We start from the raw sequence: 23,976 nt of genomic DNA, 5'->3' as shown, positions 1-23,976 counted from the left end.
TTCTGTCTCGCTAGCCTAACGATTGCAGTGGACGCAGCAGCCAATGAATGCCTGCGCCTAATTTACCAATCATCCGTGCACTGCCAGGTTGGTCGATACAGTGCTCGCGTTTGCGTTGCCGCTTTGGCACGCGCAGCTTTGTGAAGGTCTACCTACCTGCGCTGCGCGTATGTATTTGTGTGCACTTCGCCGTGCACTAGACGGGTCGACATACCTCGCGCGCGTGCGTCGGAGATTGACAATCGATCGCGTGGACAGACGGCTGTAGACACGGGGTCGCGGTGTTCTTCATCCTGGGCACGCTTGTGATCACGCTCGGACTGTTTCGTTCCATAGACCAGCTGGGGCTGCTGTCAAAGGTGCAGTGGATCCGTAAGCACGAGAATTTCATGAATTTCACGTGGATTCTTCACACGGAAATGTTTTATTGTGCTTCTCTATCCATTTGCGAGGAACTCACCTAATACGAGGTTGTGTGGTTCTGATTTATTCTTGATTCCGCAACAACTTTAATCGACTGACACCATGCCTGTTCTCACTGGTGCACCCAGTCTTATTATTGCTTCCCGAGTTCAAGTGTATCATTCCTGCTCGGTGGATTTAACATGGCAACGAGCGATTCATTCATGCCAAAGATGTCCTCGAGCGGTACTGGTCGCAAATAGTGCCGTAACTATGGCGCCGGTCACTCAGTCAAATGTGGAACGGACTCATTCACGTTTCTGTCCTGCTGGGGTACATATGAGTACCTGTGTACCAGCCGCCGAGCTGTTTACTTCAACGGCAAAGCAATCAGCTTCAAAACCACAACAATCTAACTTTGGCCCACAGAAGGGCGTGCTCAGTCCTAGTGGCCTTAATCTTGCCCCTTCCGTTTGGGGTCCACCAAACCTGCCAGCTCCAGCTGCCAGCCCACACCATCCTGTACATGCTGCACACTTAGCGCGGGCCTCCTGCCCTTCAACCGCCTCCCCTGCTGCGAATCATACAACAACTGGCTCTTCCGTGCCTAACCTTGTTTCAACTCAACGCGACAAGGTAATCGTCCCCAAAACCCCAGATGCCAAAGTTAGCATCGACTCTCCATCTCCTAGTGAGACTGTGTCGGCGCCAACGGAGAAGCCGGAGCTGCCAGTTATCCCGGAAACTGTTGTGACGCCATCCATTGTGATTGTCCGTGAACCACAAAAGCCGGTAGTTCAAAATCATGCTCCCGATATCCAGCACTCAGATGTTAATTTGAACAAGAGTGCTACTACTCCAGACAGAAAAGGGGTTGACTCAAATCATGTGGGTCTTTCTGATTCCACCACGCCATCTTCCCCGATATCAGAATCCGAGGTATGCTGTTTTGTTGGCTATGCGTCTCCTGACATAATTTATTTCTACGAATTTCGTTCTGCGGGTAGCTTTGTCTATCGGACATTTTCCTCTCATTCGCATGTCGGTGGTGCCATTAGTTGATTCGGATGCCTGACTTACATAACTCCATGAGGTAATCGTCGTTGACTTCAGGTGCTGTCTTTCCGCACTTTTCAGAAGCGAAGTTCTTCAGGAAAATCATCAAGTAGATCATCTAGCATTAGAAATAAATCTACGATATCCTTGGTAGATATGGTTGTCAACCAGCCCACCGCAGTTTTAATCAAATTTATCGCTTTCACTCCCTGCCGTACCGGGCAAGCAGGACCATTTGACGTCAGTGAACCGATTGGGCCATCATATTCAACGCGTGGCTTTCATTTCCCCATTCTCCTTATCCTCATTAAAGGAAGCTATAGCAGGTGTAACTCACTGCATGGTTTGTAGGCTGGCAAACTGAACTGAGTTGACGGGATGCGAAACCGCACTTTCAATGCATCTTTCAGCAAGACTGATGAATTATCCTACCCTTTTTGGTTCACTATTTTTCAAAAGGGCTTAGTTCGGTCGTTCTTTCTGTTCTGGTTTGATTGATGAGAGGGACTATGAAACGTCTTACTTGTATGATAGGTTTTCCCCTCCCAGAATCTGTTGGCTCCGAAGTAATAATAAAGATAATCATTCACCGGTAACAAATTTTCGGTCCCTAGATGCCATATCATCTGAAGGAAGCACGAGGGCTTGAATATTGCCAATTTGCTCAATCCTGGACAGCAAAAGTCGAGATGCAGGGATCGGGTTCGAACAACGGACCTTTTGGTCAGTTAATTCGCGCTCTAACCACTGAGACATCTCGCCCTCAATCCGAAGTAATATTAGCATTCGTCCCGTCGGTTTTTATGATTTGGGTTTATAAGTTTAGTTGTTTCCATCTTAGTCTGAGAAATATGCTTTGCACGCTAATCATTTCGATATGCGATGTTTGTGATGTTCATAAAGCTGCGGAGCGAGGATTGACTTCTCCCGTTTCGTTGTGTAGACCAATCGGATTATTGGCAAGCGCTACCTAGCCATATGCTTTCGGCTGATTCGATCATTGTATACTGTGGAGTCCAACCATTTCGCCTTTTTTTCACCAGATATAGGTCATCCATTGGACACATCAAATGGATCTAAAATTACCCCCCTTCTGTTTACTCCCCAGCCTTATTCACTCCATTTCACACCGGGTTTAGATGTCAGCCCATGCGGCTCAGCACAAATCACGTGTAGCATCGCCTATCCTACGCGGGATCTATCGGCATTATCCAGTGCGATGGACCAATCCGAGAACGGATTGCAGTGTACTTGGTGACCCGGTTGTTTGTGTGTTCGGTCCGTGACGTGAAACCTGAAACATTAAACCTCCCAAGATATCCAATTTAACAGAGGCATTCTTGAGTCGCTATTTGATAAGGCTGAAATTCCCATCAATGCATCTTTTAACAACTTAAAAAAATACATCTGGATCTGCCTCACTTACGGGTGTACGAACATCGGGACATCCTACGCCAACAGGCGCAGGAGGAACTTTGCATGATCTCTGTTTCGGTTTGTGATCCACGGTTTTTTTCATTCAGTAAGTCCTTTGGGTTTGCCTGGTTACCGAAGATGTAATGCATTGCAAAAATGATCTGGGCAAATAGCTTTTCAAAAATATGTGAGCTGGATTCCAACGTATTTTTTTATCGTATTTACTTGTTGCCTATTAGTCAGGTCTATGAGGTCTAGATTTTCCAATTCATTGACTGTTTCTGCTAACTGCAGTCAGCCGCACCACGAGCTTATTGACTTCACTAGACGATATGCTTCCTGATGTCATGTGTCCTGCCTTTCGAAGACATTGAATCTTTTCACTAGCCATTCAATCGTCCTCTCGCCTGAGACTTTCATCTCTGGATATCTGTTTGATGAGCATCACTGGTGCCAAACAAATGAGTCTTATTCGAAGACCACCTGAATGTGAAATTCACAGATGGTTTCTTAGCTGGTTGACCCTTGTGATCCTGTTCGGCGAAGGCTGTTCGCAACTAACTGGTTTCAAGAATGCTGGGATTGCTTACATTTAAACTCAATTTCAGTCTCACTTTCATTTGAATCGACCCCCTCTACTACTGTTTGCCGATTTCGGTTGCACCAGTTTCTGCAGCCATTTTACACTGTACATAATGTTAACAGGACAATCTCTCTGACTCTCTCTCTCTCTGCCACGAGTGGTCCATCTCCTTGAGTAAAAACTATCAAACTACCCTTTCACTTAGACTGCGTTGTCCGCAGCTTCGAGACTGACCTCAAATTCATTGCGCTGCTGTATCACATTTCTATCTTTCTGGTTCCAGTTCTTCAGGGTCAACAGTTTTATTACCGCTTCTTTCCAACCTGTTGACAGACATATTAAGCTTAAACAGATTTGTTGGTAGGCACGAAACTGAAACATAATAACATTCAGATATTTGGGATTGGCCACTCCTTCAGTGACTTTTCTATTGCAGTAGTTCAGACCCTTTGGAAGAGCTCCCGTAGCACCTAGTTGTTAACCAAAGCTAAAACGGCTAACAGTGGCCACGTAATTGTGTGAAGCATGCAATTTCTTTTTCGGAGTTATAACCTTGGGGCCTTAAAGCAATGGATATTGATTACTGACCCCCATGTACGGTGATGTTTGAGCATATGCTCATTAATTAATTCCCTTACCTTTTTGCCTATCTATGCCACAATTACTATCGGTAAAATCCGTCTGATGTTTCACTACCATAAAGAAATGTCATTTTATTGAACCTTATAATGAAAATGAAATAATAGGATGTGTGGGGGTGTAGTGCTAGTCTACCAAAGACATTCTAGGTGTCCGTTCTTCCATACGTCTATTGGGACCAGAATGCATGAACGCCGTCAAAATAGTTGTCGGCTATATCTTACAGCATCTTTATCCATGTCCCATTTCGATGGACGAACATCATCATAGACACCATAACATCAGTGTTCAACAATGATGCTTCGCAGCCGTACAACGGTGATTCATTTCAAAGTCTTATTATGAGGAAAAGATTAAAGGTGGACAGGAAAAGGACTTAGTACCATCTTACTGCAGTTATTTCGAGGTGCATACACTTCCAGACACTCATTCAAGCAATCTGGATAGAAACAGTCGAACGTCACTGACTGTACCCGAAACTTCTCGCAATGTCCCATATTCCCTTAGGACGCACCATACTTTACAATTTGTAATATAAGAGACTAGCATCGAGTGTGACAAAAGGCATGTTTCACGTAATCGTCGTCATCAACATTGTCAGCTGTAATAACGGCGTACTTGTCATGGTGGTTGTAGCTGGCACAGTTTCATTCACCGATGATTCGGGGAGCTGATAAATTGGTGCGTGAATACAGCACTGTAGGTGGACTGTTAAGTAGGGGCATTGGGAAGGAAGATATGCATTGAAGGCAATAGCTTGGACGCATGAGCGCGACTGGGCGATGTCTGACAATGTCTCTAACCATTGATATGGCCCATCTCGGGGTCCCCATCCAGGAAGACGGCAGTGACCAGCGCAGCTGAGTTTGCTGATAATGGCTTTTATACTTCGCTGCCAAGTAATTGTTTGACCACCTCTGGCTCTCTTCTACCCTTCACGTGGTTGTGCGAAAAGAGGCCTTCGAGGAAGTCGGTTGACTGGCATACTCAGCACGTGGCCAAGCCAGCGCAACCTATGCAGTGTGATCAGTTCATCTATCGAGGGTGAGTTATTTCTTCCGAATACCATTCGACGAACTTCAGCATTACTTATCTGGTGTTTCCACCAGACTCAGGCAATGGTTCGCAGACATCGATGGTCATTATTGAATGAAAATGAAATGGTAAACGTAACCCAGTGAATGATATCGTGGATTTACCCCCTAATGATCCCCTTGAGGTTAACTGCCAGTCTGCTCGTTGATCAGTTTCATACGTGTTTTTCCATAAGTAAGCGCATAGAAGGCCTTCAGCTAAATAGGGTAGAATACTGTTCTAGAAGTACCACTCATATTACCAGCCTTGCACACTTTGGTACTGCTCCGCCTGTGCAGTTTGATTCGGGTTGCTTCTTTGTGAACTCTTTCGATGTGTTTGGATTTATTTTGCAACAATGTGAATGCGACTGCAGTACTGGTCCTGTCCTGTCGGGTGCAGTGTGAACTCGTTTTTATCAGTTGTTAAATGGTGTTCCTCTCAGTCTTTTTTATCCGAGCAACGAAGCGAATCGCGTCACTTCTTATTCTCCCCTTATCTGGGACAATAATCTTCTTTACCAATTGCACTTTCTCGCATACCCACTGTGATCTCAGCTGCGATTGATGGATAATACACCGTCCTTGGTGTGTCACACTTTTCACGTGTTATTTGACTGACTTCCCAAGGAATTTGTTTAAATTCACCATAGTTCGGGTCAAAATACTATGGGAGGAGGTTTGCGTTGTCTTGGCGATTCTAGTTCTTGAACAGTATTTCGGCGTTTAGCGCTATGTGTGAATTGGTGTGCGATTGCTTCTAGTTTATAGCATTTCCTTGATCCTTAATCGAATAGGAAAATAAAGCATTTTACACTACATTTATTCACTAAGAGACCGACACAGGTTATCCTTCAAACTATGCAGCTACATCCGTAAGGGCTGAGCATGGGATTAGTGTAACTATTAGTGTAGGTTTGGCCATAAATCAAATACACTCTTGCCATCAGCTGCAGTTCCCACAATGGTCGTCACATAAAATTGGGTGCATTCCAACATACTTGTATCAATGTCACGTGACCGCAGCAATCACTAAGGTAGCCGGTCTCTGTCCTCAAACCAATTACCAAAAGAAACTCAAGCCTAAGGTAGGCTATGCTGCGGAATGTGGCTAGCTCGGGTACGCTGCTTGATCGGTTTGGTTGGTGAGCAGTTGGATTCTAAATGTCTGATAGTCAGTCCAGGAGACATCGTCGGTGTCAACCGCGCATGACTAGAGTGGAGATTCAAGAACAAGTTAGTGGCGATGTTCATATCAGCACCCTTCTTATGAAGAGTTCCGCTATGGGGTTGGCTCAGTTTTTTGCATCCATTTGCCGCATAACTAACGCTTCAGTAGGGTGTCATTTAGAGTTTGAACCATCCGGAAAATGCATTTTCTGAAAATATGTTCACAAATTATCTCCGCCTGTGAGTTTCGAATATTTGATTCAAAATGTTGGGTAGCTTTGCGGTTGGTTAGCGCTTGTGTTTCCCATTGAAGTGAACAGTTATAATTTCGGGAAATCGCTTGCAAATCTCTCTCTTGGTTCTGTACGGGAAGTGGGCTTTTGTTGATCTAGCAGTTCATTTACCATGCAGCTACCGATTATCTCAATCCGGAAAATGCATTTTCCGAAAATATGTTCACAAATTATCTCCGCCTGTGAGTTTCGAATATTTGATTCAAAATGTTGGGTAGCTTTGCGGTTGGTTAGCGCTTGTGTTTCCCATTGAAGTGAACAGTTATAATTTCGGGAAATCGCTTGCAAATCGCTCTCTTGGTTCTGTACGGGAAGTGGGCTTTTGTTGATCTAGCATTTCATTTACCATGTAGCTACCGATTACCTCAATCTTGAGGTCCAATGTAGCAAATGAGATTTTCGAACCTCGTTAAAATTAATCATGTGTTTTGTCTTTGTCTTGAGGCTATTTATGATGGTTCCTGGGGAACCCGTCCATAGATCATCGATCAATCACACACGAAATTTTGATCCAGTGATTTTAGCAGGACGATCCGTGTATTGCCCATTCTTTTTGTGTTGTGATGTTGCGTGTATGTTCATTTTATCCTTCTACCATTCCGACAGGGTGCGGCTGATTTTCGGCCTGCAAATGAGGCCTCTGCAAAGAAGACCAAAAAGGAAGATTCCAGTCCATCAGTCGCGAAGCCGAAGGCAACTTCCTCACCCGATACTACGCCCCTGGGCCAGAATCTGATCCCAACCCAACTAGCAGTCAAAACTGTCGAGGACGATGTAGACAATGTTAAGGCAAATAAAACTTCTACTCGCTCAATCGATCGAAACGGATCGAAGCCGTCAGATACACCAAAGTCAGTTGTTGTTGGTGTTCAACCAACCCAAAAGAGTGCCGGTACAACTCCAGATTCATCCAAGGATACTCGGGAATCACACAAATTCCAATCAGAAACCACGGTGAACGGAACCGTGAAGACCGGCGGTGGTGGTGTTGGCGATATTAGCACATCCCCCAGCAAACCTAATAGAGTATGTATTGAGCAAACTCGTCTTGGTTCGGGAGAGATGCCCGTTTCACCATCACCAAAGCCATCTGCTCCAAGCCCGCTCCGATCACCGCAAAAATCAACTAGAGTTCCGTTCCATTATCCGCTTGGAACAACGCGGTTGTCAAAGGACGATATCCAGGTGGAGTTGGAACGCGCCAGCCGTGAACTTAATCGGATCGTGGAAGGACTACCTCAGGAATGCAAAAAGTCACCCGATCCGCTCATTCCTCATGCCAGTTTTGGTCAGGTGGCCAAGGTATGTAAATGCACAATTTATGACTTCAGTGTTTACCACGTGAAATCAATAATGGGTACCAACGTTATAGAGAACTATTTGTTCACTAAACCGCAGTGTGCTTCCCAAGCGCTAGGTTTTTTGTTAACTTGGAGGTTTATTCTTTGATCCGATGGATACCAGTTTCCGTGACCCACTTCCACTCCGCCAGCATAACCAATGTACCTATGGTACATGGTTTATAGCTGATGAATTGATTGATTGAACCATATGTGCAACTCTGCGTAGAGATGTCGAGATGGGTAGGCAGCCTGCAGAATCACTAGGTATACTTCACGTACTTCTGTACTCGTGACGCTGCGCTCGATTTCCCAAGCTTTAGTCTTCTAACCCAATCGCCCCAATGACTTCTCAGTCGGGGACCACAGCCTCTAATCAACATGATCGATTCGTTCCTGGAACGGAATATATACAACTGACTCAGCAGCAAGGGTTTCACATTTCAGTCCTCTGTTGTGAATTCACCCATTGTATATCCACATCACGGTAGAAGTTTCTGTAAGCTTGCCTCATGAGTATGTCTAGGCCAACCAGAAGTTGAATTCGTAATTTGTCACTAACTTCCGTGCTTCTCCATTTTTATAGGCGTTGAATTGTCCACTGTACTGGAAGTACTTAGTCTACTCGGCTAGTGGTGGAACCACACAACACCAGCCAGTCGCACTGTCCGACGTGCTGAAAATGTGGAACCAGTATGTTTTAAGTTCTCTCATTTATTCCACTATTTAAAAAAATCTTTCCATTAATTAATATACGTTTTTCGATCTGTTTCTGGCAGCTGAGCGTATTCCTCATAGTTATATTGTGAATTTTAACCACAGGCTTGCTTATGCTTGTTCACCAGAATCCCACGATTAATCATTGCTGCGTAGGCAGCATGGGAACGAATAGAAATTCTAAGTAACCTAGTCCAGGTCCCATCACACTTGAGCGTTCAAAAGCCATTGATTTACATGATGAACTGTCGTCAGCCGGACACATGAAGCAATCGATGGTATTTGGTTTAGTTTGAAAATTAGCCTCCTCAACATTCAACCGTCTGCCTAATAAGGAGAGTAATGGATCGCGAAGGATCCTGGATGGGGATGAAACCATTGTTTGTTATTCACAAGGTTTTCTCCATTCTTCCCAATGGGTAATCTCGAAGTCTTCAGTCTTCGTACAATATTTTCTTTGTATTCTCTGAATTGCTAGACTGTGGCAGACAAAGTGGTGTCCGAGACGCATGTCCACTCTTATTCAAATTTGTCGTCGATCAACTAATGAGGTGAGCGCTGGATGATATTCAAAACCTTGGTGTTCAAACAACCGTTGACGAAAACTCTATAGATTTGGACTATACAGACGAGGTCGTTCTCATCTTCGAAGAGAAGGTGCAGGTGTTTCTGGTTGAACTGACGAAAACCACCCCATCCTCCGACATGCGCTTTGCACCCTCCAAGTGTAAGGTCATGTTTCTCGACATGTTACCACTGAACACGCTACTCACAATCCAATGAGAGGCACTCGATTTTGTGGGGCTGGCAGTCGTATTGGTTCCGACTGTAGTGTGGCTGGTGAGGTCAATATACGAGTCTGTAACAAGGGCTGAATCACGTTTGCCACAAAGGGGTGTATTCAATAAGCTCAAAGAATGTGCGCATCAGGTTACATTACGGCCTGTTTTGTTATACGACTGATACATGGACTCTGAGCAGCACGGATGTTGTCCTGTCGATTGTGATGATGATGAGGTCAGAAATTCAAATTATGTATAGAGAGAGATAGTCAACAGTGTTGAGCAAACAGACGAGTAAAAGGTGTCACGTGACAGGACTACAGCAATCAGGTGCGTTTCTTCAAATTGGCACACAGAACTCGTTGATGAAATTCGATCAACAACCTCACTGACAGAAACCTAGGTTTATGTTTGCTGACAACACTAGGATCGGTAACACCATTTTGCACCAAGAACTTGGCAATCGACGACGCAGATCCACAATTTGATCTCTACCCTTTGGAAGACCTTTTCGCACGCCTGCTCAAATAATGTACTGTTATCCATGTTCGGCCACATGTTCTGATACGTGTCGGTCTGTTCTGCCAATCAAAGTATCCTCACAGGTCCTAGCGAACTGATAGATTACGTGAGTGGCAGATGAATTCGGTGAATTAGTTTACACGGTCTTGGAGAGCAGTATGGATAAGACGTCGGTGCGCAGCACAGAATACTTGCATGAGAGGCGAACTCCGACTGTGCTCGATGTCGCTCTCCAACCCAGTCATCCTTGTACCGTAAAACCATACATAGATATTTTTCTTGATGGATGACACTGCTCACTAATTTACACATGGATAGACATCTGTTTTCCGTGTCTCTCGTACTGCAGTCGTTTGAGGCACTACAACACTGCAAATTTCAGCCAGCCGCTCGGACTGGCCATCAGATAGTGGAGTGTTTATCAAAATTGATCCTGCCCATTTTACCGATCCGGACTGGACACGCTTCTTATCCCGTAGATCAGTGTTTCAGCTAACCCACACTTGTATACCATTGATGTGAATCTAAAGTCATTCAGATGCCAACTACCCGATGCGAAAAATCCAGCCTTGTAAAGATTCATCTCCGCGCCTACTGACAAATATGAAAAAGAAGACAGTCGTTTGGCTAATTCACAAGATACCTGTAGGTTTACTTGAGGATATAAGAGCTATCGGGTTTCTCTTTATTAGCAATAATGGAAATATCGTCAACATAGGCTTTAGATGATGAATATATGAAACTTCCCTCTTCTCTGCGTTGAGTCCACTGTAAAACCACTGACCCGTCTGTAGAGTTATCCTTCAAGGTTAAATCGAACATTTACTGTACACAACAATCATATCGGTAGGATAATCTCAACTGACAGACCTACACTGAGATTTTAAATCCAAATAGAGTCACATCAGAAGCTGGCTGTCTCGCGGTGAGCTAAGTTGGTAAGAAGCCAGGCACAACCATTGGAAAAAACATCTTTCTAGGATTCCGTGAAGTATCTTCACATCGACTGTCAAAAAGCTCGAAAGATTCCTTTAGAGAATCTGAGCATTCGCAGGTGGAACATAAAATATTAACAACTCTGTAGTACACAGAATTGTTCGTACACACAGTAGGTCCTAACACTGTTTATTTTGGGTAAGCTCCTTATATGTGTGGGTGTATACATGATTTAGATGTTTTACAGCTCGAACAAGAGCCTTGCAGTTAGTAAGCTTGCGCCTTAATCACTAAGCTTTCTTAAGCTCAACAACATACGTATTCTATCCATATCGGTACGATGGATTTTGAATTGGGAACATACTTGGTTTCCTTTGGTGATTTTGTAATTCCGTATTCACGCGGTGTCCATCGAACTCCTGTTTGCGGGACAGTGGACATGCCTGTGCCAGATCTCCGTACGTTGGGAGGCCATCAGTCCTATCCCTACTTTAGTTGGACTACCAACAGGTCATATTGAACCTGTCCATCAACCTCCATAATTCGGTGACAGGTATTTGAAGCCTATATGGTTTACTTGTGACAGCGGGTGAGGGAAATAGAGCGCAAGATAAGCTGCACACTTGCTCCAGACGTTCAGAGCTTCATGCACGCATTTGCTGCCTCCTTGAAAGAAACAGACTTGCAAATACACAAACACACACATGCACCTAGGACGTGCGCAGCACCTAGGTGCAGAACGAACATCATTTTTCGGTAAACAGAAACGCGTTTGATGACCTCGTTTATATCTGCCCGTAGGGGTTATTTTAGCCTAGTTGCTGGGCATTCGGATAGTCGGTAAACCTAAATTGTGTTCATAACTTTTAGGTTTTCACCCCATCGATACATATCTGTCTCGACTTGGATTTCTTCCACGTACCGGTCGTCATTGATGGAATAACGTAAAGTCTGTTTGTCCAGTTCCGTTGTGTATCCTTGAAATAAAAACTAATGACTCAACATGCAAAAGGCAGTCACCTCAAGAATTTCCTTTTCCAGCTATTGTACCTCTATTTATTCACTTTCTCGTCTATTTACTGTGTTGTTTGAGATCAGTATTAAGACATGGTTTCACGTGACCTTTTCCTCGATCTTGTTCACCTTCGCCACTACATGCACACTGTATCATAACTGTGAGTGCTTCGAGAACCTCAAAAGACGATGGATTCCACATTACTATCTTATCCTAATCCTTTTCAAACCGAGCCAGTCATCCTTCGACTGGAAAGCACAAATCAAAGATGGCCGTCGAATCCGGTAGCTCTCAGGAACCACTGGGCAGATGCCACAGAGGTCCTGTGAGTGTTCATGATTTCTGCTGAAAAGGGATTTGGTTTGGATGGCAGCCGATACTGTGTTAGGATTCTGTTGGACCGGAATTGTGGGTACGGGAAATCCGATCTTCTCATTGCTCAATAAAACTCTTCCAGTGGGGCAGTTCGGTCTTAGTGTCAGAATTCCGATCCGGTTATCTGTGGTCAGAGTGATTTTTATTGCTTCAGAACGATCCAAATGACACACGGGTATAAAGGTGTGCAGGTGTTTCAGCGTTAGGATATGTATATGCTTTTCACTTGTTCGGTCTGTTGTCGAATTACCCTAGAATGCCGGTTTACGCACAGAAACCGTTTTGATCAAATGAATTAGAGAATATTCGTCAGTCTTCTAGATAGTCTTGGGTCAAGGAAAACAATGTTTCAAATAGCCTGCAAATAGCACAAACGAGAGATTCAGCTGGTTCCAGGTCTTGGGTCAAGGAAAACAATGTTTCAAATAGCCTGCAAATAGCACAAACGAGAGATTCAGCTGGGTTCCAGGTGAGTCTCTCGCAAAGACAAATTCGTTTGCAAATGAGTGTATTTCGCTAATCCATCTTCACTCTGTGTCACTTTTCAGAGTGTTGAACAGTTGTCCGGACGAGGCAGCCCGATTTGTACACATGCTAACCAACGGCCGATCACACTATCTGGTCCATTCCGATTTCAGTCCACTCATACAGGTTAGCTATTTCGCGTACTGTGTCTGTTGTTTTATCCGTCGCCAACGTTAATGTATGAGTTGTGATGCGCACTCACCTCTCGTATCCTTGGTGTCTTCAGATATACGCACGAGCTAGAACTAAGAAAAAGCGGTGAGGATAGTGTGGAGAAACGTAATTGAGAACCGTTTTTTTAAACGCAAGGTAACGTTTCTTAATTTGAAAGAATGGAAGAACTAAACCCCCTCATCAGATTATGGTGAAACGATGTAGGGTAAATTTCACTTAGATGGTTAGTGGCTTATCCACTAGACGTCAGAAAATGAACCGTTTCAAGTTTGTTACATTTTATAAGCTGCACCTACCGGACACCATCATCTTCTGGAACGACACGGTTTGTAGCTACTTAGTTGGGGGATGAATCAGTTCGGGGCTGTCATAGTTTCAGCGGCTACGCACAACCCGATTGGTTGGCTTGGCTATACGCAGACCTTCAGTGGTTCAGTCACTGATGGCTAGTAGCTCCGTTTCGGATCACAGTCAAAGAGTCAGGCCGAATAGTGTTTCATAATGCATAAGTCTGTATTCTGAGAGGTGACCATGTTCACACTAGTGTAACAATTAGCCCAGCTTCGATAGGTTTTCCAGGTTCGAATGCTGGCTTAAGAATGGGCCTTGGTGGAAACTGTACTCGTTAACGAATTTCTTAGAAGTTTGGTTGTTGAGTGTTAAGGTTACTTTGGTCGCCTTAGCAGTTAGGATGTCACGTTAGGAGCATAATATTTCCGTCGATGCAGTCCCAAAATAGTAGTCTGATCAATTATCGAATCCCGTTCAGTGTGGGTAGACAAACGGGTCTGGCTATAGGATTGTGTTTGTGTGCACAGGCTTTTGTGTATTAATCTACTGAAAACCAAGGAAAGAACTGATGGCGATTGTCCGACAGCGCTCTATTCAGCTTTGGCATTGTTCGGACTGATCTTTTACAATCTAGGTCACGTCATTTTTTGTCAGAGATAGCAGGAGTTGTTCTAATTACTCCTTGCAGAAAATTCGGGACAACAAATGACGCACTGAGGTTCAAATCCATTGTAGCTGCCAACAACATACAACAAATAGTAGGGTTTGAGCTTGTTCGGGTGCCGCGTAATTGTTGCACCGTTCTGCCTATATCTAATCTTTCGTTGTTCAACACTCCTTTAGGTTTTCTATCAAAATTGACTGTTAGAGCTTGGAGCCCGGATACTCGTTGTATCGAGGCATACGTAAAAAAAGAGATCGTTCACCATTTTCACCCTTTCGGTGCATTGCTGCCACGCCACCCGAAGGAAGTATGAGAGCTGAGATACTACCAGTGTGCCTAGACAGGAACAAAGGTTGGATTCGAACCACAGACCTCTTGGTCAGGACGTTCGCGTGTTAACCTCAGAGCTATCTCTAGCTGGACAAACACTTAGGTAGTGTCTAAGTTCGAACCTTCTCAGGAAAGTCAAGACACTGAACTGGCTTGTATTAGCACATTGTAATCTGAAATTTCCGCTTCACCAGGCACTACACTTGCGTTGTTAATGAGACGTCCAATCTTATCGGAAATTCACTACTTACGTGAGGCACATCAGCCAGTATCCCGCCGTGAATGGTTTGAATGTATCTCTGTCAGTCCAGAAACGACCCATCTCGTTACTAGAACTTCCACAGTCGTGCTGTGAGATCTTATAAAACCAGATATGGGGTTTTTGTTGTTTAACTTTCCGGGGATAAATCAGTTGGGCACTCTAAGCGACAATGTTGTCGTGCTCTACTCGACCGTGTGCTCGTTTCGACGCGAATTGGTAAACCTTCGGTTATGACAGCTAAACCAAACGAGTACACTTTGTGTGTCGGTCGATTTAGTCTGTTGTTGTCTGCCGCTCCCGTGGGCTCTTTGCACTAAATCTAATTGCTTGTTTGCGGCTTCTTGTTGGTCTCAGCCGTTGTTTATTGTCTTTTTTCTCACCACCCCCTTCAGGACATCCTCGAAAGTCACCCGGGGCTAGCTTTTCTACAGGAAGCTAAAGATTTTCATTCTCGCTACGTAGCTACCGTGATTGCCCGAATACTGTTCTGCGTGAATTCCTCGTGGTCTGGGCGCATCTCGTTGACCGAGTTGCGAAAAAGCAATTTCCTGTCTGCTTTGGCTAGTCTAGAACAACAGGATGATATCAATTTGGTCACGCAGTACTTTTCCTACGAACATTTCTATGTGATCTATTGCAAATTCTGGGAGCTGGATGAGGATCATGATTTGATCATCAGTCGATCAGATTTAGCTAGACACAATAACTATGGTAGGTGCAGCCAGGTGGCGTTGTTCCGTTTTTCCACTTCACACCAGTTCTATGGGTTTCGTTTATTCACGAGGAGTTTTTAAAAAGTTTGTGCTTCCAAGTTAGCGCAACTTTGTGATTAGATTTACAATTCATTATTCCGTCAACTCTTGTAATACATGTACATGTGAAATGGGAATGTATTGGGCAGTGTGAACTTGATGAGCAGGAACCCTTGCTTTCCGCAAACAATGGAAATTTCCGGAGCGAAACACAAATTGTTGGACTTTTCAGAGACAATCATGGGAATCACCACATGTTTGCCTGTTTTCAGGTCATTTTTGGCTTCGTTACATCCTCTCAACCGAGTGAGAACAAGAAAACTTGAATGGCCTGAGATAACCAGGGCCAACCACACTGAGGAATGTAACCTCGTTACCTTTTTATACGGTCTGGCCCAATCTGAATGACATCGTAGCTGTCTCACAGTTCCCTTCATCTCGTAGTTATTCTCCATAGATCCAGAATGGTTCCGTGAGTGGGTGGTATTTGAATGTGGTATCGGAATTTGCGGAATACAGTGTCTTTTTTTAATCAGAGGATCTCGCCATAAGGACTGTCCCTCCAGTACAATTGTTTGTGCGTCTTTTTTCTGGAGTCCGATCTTCTGTCCGGTACAACGAAAATCATCTTCAAGTCCTTTTTAGACTCAGTGACCTAGAAGAGGTCGCGCTAAGCGTGATTTTATCAACGGGTAGTTCAACAATAGGCTACTTAAGTGGGAAGATAACCGTTATGCATCAAGTAATGACATGTTGGTCGAAATGGCTAAGCCCAGGAAACAAGGAAAATCAGATATACCGGCAAGGGGAGCACCGTCCTGATTGATAACTGGAAGCTGGGTCACCGCTTCCCCATTCTATTTTGGTCTCCTTTCCCGGACATTTGGCGATTGAACAAGTGAGCGGTGCATCCGTAGACCCGTACCTTGCATTCCTTTTTTCGCGCATTGAAGCCGTTGCCAGTGGCCACAGACCAATTATAAGTCTGACCATGCTGTAGTTCTCTGTTCATCCAGACTTACTGACCTTGAGACCTTGTTTCTTCCTGACTTATTTATAGCCATTTCCGACCGAATGATAGAACGGATTTTCAGTGGAACTGTAACAAGGTACGTTGCTCATCATTTTTCGCTTCCTCATCATTGTGTTTGACTCGCTTATCCAGATTTCTCACCTAACAGACCTCACGAATCCATCAACATTGACCTCGGTAGAATAATTTGGTTCTGTTTTCCACGTATCACTTGATCGTGGATTTACAAAATGGTGATCATCTAATCAGTAGCGCATAGGTTAAAGCCAACGAGTGAATGATATGTTATGGTAGTTGGTGTGAATCGACAAGCTGTATGTGTGAAAACACCCAAACTTATATGTGGACTAATCCTACACCGTGTGGTTCCAAATTTCATCGGAGCCTTTTTTGCGACACCCCTTATTCGACAGCCGAATATCTCGTGCGGCGGTTGTTCTCCCAAGGTCGACAGTTACTGGATTTTTTCATCCTTTTTTTTCTTTTTTCATTTCTTGTGGTATCATAGAGTACTTGTAAGCTGCTGTTACGCACCTCACAAAACACATCCACTCGGTGTATCGTCCCTCTGTAAGCACGGATAACGTGTCACCAAGAGAGAGGCAATCATCAGATAGCCTTCTGCAGGTAGCCAACGTCGATATCCTGGTCTCATTTCGGACATCGTTTTGGATCAAGATATATTGCAGACGAAGCGATGAACAGTATCCTAATGATTCATGTGGACTTAGGTGATCAGGGTTACTACTGAAACGTTGAGCCAAGCTGCCAATGTCTAACAGCTGCACCGTAACCCAATTTGGTTGCATTTAGGAACAACCAACTACTAGTCTTCTTCTTCATCTCTTAGTATATTAGTTTGCGTTTCTGAAAGCCTATGTAGTTGATGGATTTTTAAGGCGAACAAATAGAATATCTGATCGCAAGACAAAGATTCGGTTGTTGATTTGGTAGAGAAAACCAGGGTTTTTTCGTAATAGTAAGCTAAGTACCTACACTGCAGCACTGTGGGACGTAAAATGTGGTTCTTAAACTGAGAATGACAATTTAATTTCACTTGGGATGGTACCCGTGTTTCTGGAATCTGCTCTGAACGCCTAGCTATTTCTTGATATTGTAGAAGCCTGCTGAAGGTTCTTGCTGTACCACACATTGTCCGCAGTCACATACATTCAAATTGACAACGCGCTCTTTCTGATACTATCGTAACCTCGGGCTGTCACACCTTTTGTGAGTGTATGAGAAAGAAAGCCTAGGACCTGGTGAACTTGCGGGTGCTTGTGTACGTGAGTAACATTAATGGGCTCGGAACATTCCATTCCATAACTTGTCCGATTCAGTCACTTTATCCATTATCCCAGCGGTTTCTTCTTCCTCAGGACGGTCTCGAATAAAGAAGAAAAAAGTAAGGTGTGGCTGATTAGTGACCGCCTTAGTATCAACTGTCAACAAACAACAACAAACAAAGATTAATGTTGGTGTGAAGAGACCTAGTAATTTTCAATCAAGAAGCCAATCTATGCAGAAAAGCCGAGAAGAATAGATTGCTCTCGCTGACAGGATGAAGTCGATATTGAAAATCGTAAATTGCTCAGAAGGAAGAATAATTCGCACGACGAGTGGACCTTCCATTTGAGAACTTACCACTCGTAATAATTGTTCAAATGCAGCATCTTTTCAGTACCTAGCTGCCTTGCCACCAGAAGGAAGCACGAGGGCTGGGATGGTATCAGGTTGCCCAAGCCTAAACAGAGGAAGTCGAAATACTGAGGTCGGGTTCGAACCACGAATGTTCCGGTCAGTAAATTCGCGCTATAACCACTGATCGATCTCGCGTGATGAGGATTCCGTGACGGTGGGATGAGTGGTGCTACGTCTTGCCTAAGTGCGAGTAAGTCAGCCGATTGCGACCGAACTGTTAATTCTTCAACTACTAGCCGAGAGGTCATGAATTCGAATCTTTCTGAATTTGTGAGATAGTTCCCAATGAGGACGAAACAACTTAACTTTTCGATATAGGTTGACTTCGTTTATAGGACGGAAGCTGGATTAAAAAGTGTTTTTCTTTGTGAATGTCAATCTGTATCGTAATTTCTGTTCTTGTCTCGTTTTTAGGGGGAGTGCCTTCAAGGAGGGAGTTATGACCTATCCTGACTTTGTCTGGTTTCTTCTGGCCGAAGAAGATAAACGACATCCTCGGAGGTTAGTCAGATTACCGTTTTACGAAATTCTGTCTTGTCTTGTAGTCTCAGCGTGACTTTCCGTGTGTATTTACATCAGCGAATCATTCCTCCCTGTTTGTGGCTTCTCAACATTTTAGTATCGAATATTGGTTCCGTTGTATGGATTTGGATGGCGACGGCTTGCTGTCCATGTACGAATTGGAATACTTCTATTCCGAACAGGTGGCGCGCATGGAAGAGATGGGGATCGAACCGATCGCCTTTGAGGACTGTCTTTGTCAGTGCCTGGACATGGTCAACCCTGCTCTGGGTGATAAGATCCGTTTGTCCGACCTGAAGCAGTGCCGACTGTGTCACATATTTTTTGACACCTTTTTCAATTTACCCAAGTACCTGCAGCACGAACAACGCGATCCATTCGCCAACCTAAGGGTAGGTCTTTCTTGTGGCTTTGCACTTGCCTGAGTAAACCTATTTCTACATTTCGTGCTAGCTAGGCTTTAAAGAAAGCATGTGATTTCGAGATGGCTCAGTGGTTAAGGCGCGAATTTATTTACCGGAAGGCCCTTCCTTGAGACCCACCCTCGGCACCTCGATTGCTCCCGTCTAGTCTTCGGTCATCTGGCAGTAACTCAGACTTCGTGCTTCGTTCTGATGGCTTGACATCCAGGCACCGAAACGGTGGTGCAGCTGAACGATCATTGTTGTTATTATTCACTACGTGCCCTTCTTTGTCCTGGTTTAGCTAGTGGCGAGAAACACTCGTTTGAAAATTAATTTCGTGCCATCGAGGGACTCGGCTGAACTTCAGCTGAATCTCTTGTTTGCAGTATTCTTCAACTAAATCAGTTGCATAGAAGCTTCTTCCTATGCCAGTTGGAACGCTATCCAAGAGCAAATTATTTTCCTTAATTTGGCACCGCTCACAAAGTCCAGAGTTTTAATGAACCTCATGGATAGCGCCATGTGAAGGAAGGTTCGAACGACCAATATTAAGGACGGTGAAGGAGCCACGCAATCGGCCCGAAATTAGGGGCACGGCGTTCAGGAAAATTAGTCTGTCAGTGTTGCATTGCCGTCTTAGGCAACGGAAATAAAAGTCACGGTTTTCCATTCGTCCAACATTTCCACAAGCAAACCAAGTTCTCTATAGAACGTTCTTGAGCAACCGAGTAGTTAGACACTAGAATGAGAAAACGGCTTCCTTTGTCGACAGCAAGGGCATGCAGATGAACGTTTTCACCAGTGAGTTGGGTGCAAGTCAGTTGTATCCACGTCGCTCTTGTTTGAGCAGTTCTGCACACTTGCGATCATTCTGGTTAGTTCGTACCGGAGTGGAAAAGTAACAAACGTAAGTTTCTCTTAGAGCTCGTCAGAGATGCGTTTCTCTGACCAAACCGATATATCGTTTCCGGATATGTGGACTGCGACATACGTTTCATAGCTTCCCTCGCACTAGTCCACAGCGGACACACCTGATTTATCACTAATACTAGCATACTAAGGTCCCGCTGACTGTCCTAGTTCTGTCGGTCGATCGACCCGCTTGTCAGAATCTATGTTTCGATCTAAAGCGGATAATTTTCAATTTTTATATGCTTGTAGAAAACTATAGAACTGGTGACTGTGTGGGCGTTTGGATAGACCTGAACGCCGACAAAGTTCTGAACCGTCTTTACATTCATATTCACTCAGTTGTACTGTCACTAGACTGAATGGTAACGTTGTCCTGAAACTTTCTTACATTCTGTTAGTGTTTCATACTTTTGGACTTCAGGATCTGCTTCCCTCCTCAGTTGAAGCACTTCATTCTCAGTGAATATTTTATGATCTACTCACTTTATCTGATGCTTTGCCTGAGGTGGAAGTATGGGCATCCCCAGGAAACTGAGTACACGGCTTGTTCACTGGCTTTCCTATTGACGTACGTGCTCATTCCCACTGTATCCGACAGGCTTCCGGATAATTGTCAAGTTTTTTTTTTACATTTCCACTCTTGAGACTTGTTCGTTAGCAGTGTGAAGAATCCAAGACAACCATGGAGCTCAGCGATCAGAACAACTACCTCGTCACAAACCTTCATGCTGTGTAACACAATAGTTGCCGAATTCGTTACACAACACAGGCCATCTGGAAAGTTGTCGCGCAGTGTATAGCATCACTGGTGCAAACAAGTCCAGTCGAAGCGAAGATAATTTGTTCCTTCCATATGGTCTTGCTCAACACACAAATCGATTCCGTTGACACCCCTGTATCAGTTCGGCTATGAAAAACGTCGAGCTGTTGACCAGGTTGTACCGGCATATCATCGTCGTAGCAGAGCTGTCACGTAGATCGATCCATTTAGAGTGCGAAACCCATGTGATTCACCACATTTTAACCAACAAACGCGTTTTGGAATGTGGCATGAGGGTATTTGCTGTAGCCAAGCCACTATCTTTTGTGAGTACCAGTTGCTTGCCGGTATTTGGTCGTTACAGCTCACTGCAATTTTCACACCGTGCACATTCGTCTTGTTGTGTTTGTGTACTTGCTCTGTCGGGGACGTGATTAACGTCACACGTTGTTTTAATGTTTAATGAATGCAGATTCGAAGCAGCTTTCGAATCGGGTGTTTATCGGCATGTTCAGTCCAATTCTTGTTTGCTGGTCATTAGCCTCAAAGGCGTTACTATTCTCAAGCGTACCGGTGTCACTGCAACACAAGTACAAGTGTAATGCAGTCTGGTCTCACCACAGACTAGCAGTGGTTGTAGTTGTACTGACAATGCATGAACTATTCTGGTTCATTTGTGAGCCATGCCATACACCACAGAGCAACATAATCAGGTTAGTTATTGTTCCGTAGCGCTGTTTGTTTTTCAATCGATGCCGACCAATGTGTCCCGAATGGTTACTGTCACACCGTTCTTCGCTGATGTACAAACCTGAAATCATACAAACGTTCAAAGTAAACCCTTGAAATTCGCCCTTTTTGGCCGGAACATCATGTTTCTTATATACTTTACTAAATGTCTTGCTCACCACCTGTTTGTTTTCGTAAGGATATGGAGGAAGGTCTGAATGAACTCTCCGATTGGGATCGTTATGCTGCTGAGGCCTACGAAATGTTGGTGAACATTGAGGGGCCCAACCAAGAAGATGGTGTGGACGAGGATGAGGCAATGGATGACGATCTGGAGGAAGATGGTGAAGCCGGAGGGTCACCTCCCCCGACACTAGTCGTAAAACCTGATGTCAGTTCATATGCGAAAGAATCGGCTGTTAATGCTGCTACAGTTAACAACGAGAACAATAACAAACCGGATAGCAATTGTACGGAGAATGCGCCGGTGGGACTGACCACGGGAACCGGAGAGTGAGTGAGTTCTGAAACTCGTTTTTGTGGTATGGAATGACTTAAGGTCACACCGCTCGACGCAACTGCGTACACCTACTGCCACTATGGGCAACCTATGATGGGTCATTCTCTCTACAAAGTTTTTAATAGGCAGCGCCACTGTTCAATCGGGTACCACGTAGTCTATGTCGAAGTTGGTCGGAATTATTAACCAATCATACTTTGTCATAAATACTGTCGATTGATGTCACGGTCTGGACGGTAAACTGTGTGACTGTGCAGAAGCGATCGTAGAGATTTGGCTCTGTTCTACCTGTTTATCACTAACTGAATCATTGGTCTCCACTAGCCCATGCTCACGCGATGATTTTGTTGAATAACTTCATCCGTATTCGCTGTTTTTTGTTGTCCGTGTATGTTGTAGCTATTACAGTGATAATTCCCTTGGCTATCTTTCAGAACTACTGATGTGAGCAACTCTCCAGAATCCGGAAGAAAGAACAAACGCCGGCGTGGTGGTCTGGTCAACGGCAGTAACTAGGCGGAACAGTCCCATGTTATCCCATTTAGTGAATCTGCTGGGCCAAACAACCATCTGCACACATTCACTTACTACCGGTGTTCAAATGATCAGGCTGAAGGATTACCATCGACGCGTGAATTGTTAGGAAAGATCCGTCTGCAGGGTCTTCCAGCTCCATACCTTCCGACGCACGGCTTCACCGTATTCTTTCTCTACACAACACAACACCACATTTATTTATTGCTTTGGATTTTGCCCAGAAGTGTACAGTGATCAAATGTTTTCCCCTTTTCATTCATTCTACTGGCGGTCAACAATTGCCTCAGTTATCCCAACCAGGCTTGTGGCTATCCCCTCAGAATATCAAATTGCCATTTCTCCCCTACTGCGATCTTGAACGGCTTTGTTTTTCTTGGCTGCAATATTCTTCTGTGATATCCCTCCTCAAACAGGAACCAGCAACATAGGCTCATTTCACAGCTCCCATACACATACATATGGTCAGCGAGTCTTCCATAACAACAGTCCTCTCAGCTCGTACTGTTTCAGCTTCTTGGGACGCATTTTCCTGTGATTTACGTTCCAGCCTTCAGTGCAAGTTTAGACAGGTCCTCCAGAAGCATCCCTATTGGACAACGACTGTCCACTTCCCATGTACAGTTCTCAAGAGCGTTTTATGTGGTACAGCTGGCCCCGCATTCGATGGGGGTTTTCCATGACAGACAACCATCTTGGTCTCCTTTTTAATTTTCATCGGGAGGATGGTCGCCCGTACGCATATTCATTCTTCACCTCGATACCGTGATGCTTCCGCGGTATTCATCCGCTTCAACCCCCTTTACACAGTCTCTTGTGCCGTCCGGACGCTGCGTTGTTAGTGGACTACGAAACCAAGACGTAGCTGATTACGCGGAGACTTTCTGTTCGTAATGTGTGGTTCCGAGTCATTCGCCCAGTGGAGTCTTTATTTTCACGTAGGCAAGTCTTGTGTGTACGGCTCGTGTAAACACGTGTTTATGTATCTTTTGGTCATATCAATCGGGTGGGCAATGTCCTTGCCCCCTTAAAAACATATGTATGTATTACCACTATCCAAGAAGCATTCGAACGGAGATATATCTCATTCTGGTCGTTTTGTTTGGAGTTGCAACCAAGTTAGGGGCTGAAGATCCCGATTGAAAGGCTTAGTGACCATTCGTTCGTTTCACGTGATTCATATAATGTAGCTCTAGAGAAGCTGGAATTTGTCTCAATTAGCGAAAACCGTTTTTACGGAGCACTCATCCCCATTGTAAAATGTCGTTCTTAAAGCAATATCCATTTTAGTCACTGTTATGCGTTACTGTAGGTGCACTGAAACAAGGTACGTCTTGGTGTCAGTTCTGAACGCCAAGTAGTTTGGCGCTTATTTAGAGATTTTGTTTACTCACTGTTGGACCGAGCGACAGAACAGCAGCAACACGCTCGCCACACATTTGAGATGTCCGGAGTTCGAATTCCGTTGCGACCAAAGGTGTGCACCGCTGGTGTACTCTAATAGGTGGACAAATCTAGTCACCCCTCTGGTGTGGAATAAGCAG

The 23,976-nt window shown here is 44.5% G+C and overlaps 1 protein-coding gene across 1 annotated transcript; it reads left to right on the top strand.

Moving 5' to 3' along the window:
- Nucleotides 1-289: 289 nt before the first annotated feature.
- T265_01951 (hypothetical protein) lies at nucleotides 290-23,520 on the top strand (the record flags this gene model as incomplete). Its single annotated transcript, XM_009166089.1, has 10 exons — nucleotides 290-1,341; nucleotides 7,239-7,934; nucleotides 8,559-8,665; nucleotides 12,868-12,970; nucleotides 14,958-15,276; nucleotides 16,378-16,426; nucleotides 18,466-18,552; nucleotides 18,671-18,965; nucleotides 21,578-21,895; nucleotides 22,333-23,520. The coding sequence occupies 9 exons, from the start codon at nucleotides 526-528 to the stop codon at nucleotides 21,893-21,895; spliced, it is 2,790 nt and encodes a 929-aa protein (XP_009164353.1).
- Between the last annotated feature and the right edge of the window lie 456 nt (nucleotides 23,521-23,976).

The sequence above is a fragment of the Opisthorchis viverrini genome, assembly GCF_000715545.1.
Source record: "Opisthorchis viverrini unplaced genomic scaffold opera_v5_22, whole genome shotgun sequence".
NCBI classification, from domain to species: domain Eukaryota; kingdom Metazoa; phylum Platyhelminthes; class Trematoda; order Opisthorchiida; family Opisthorchiidae; genus Opisthorchis; species Opisthorchis viverrini.
Note: the sequence above shows the minus strand (reverse complement) of the source record. Positions and strands in the feature narration are given on the sequence as shown.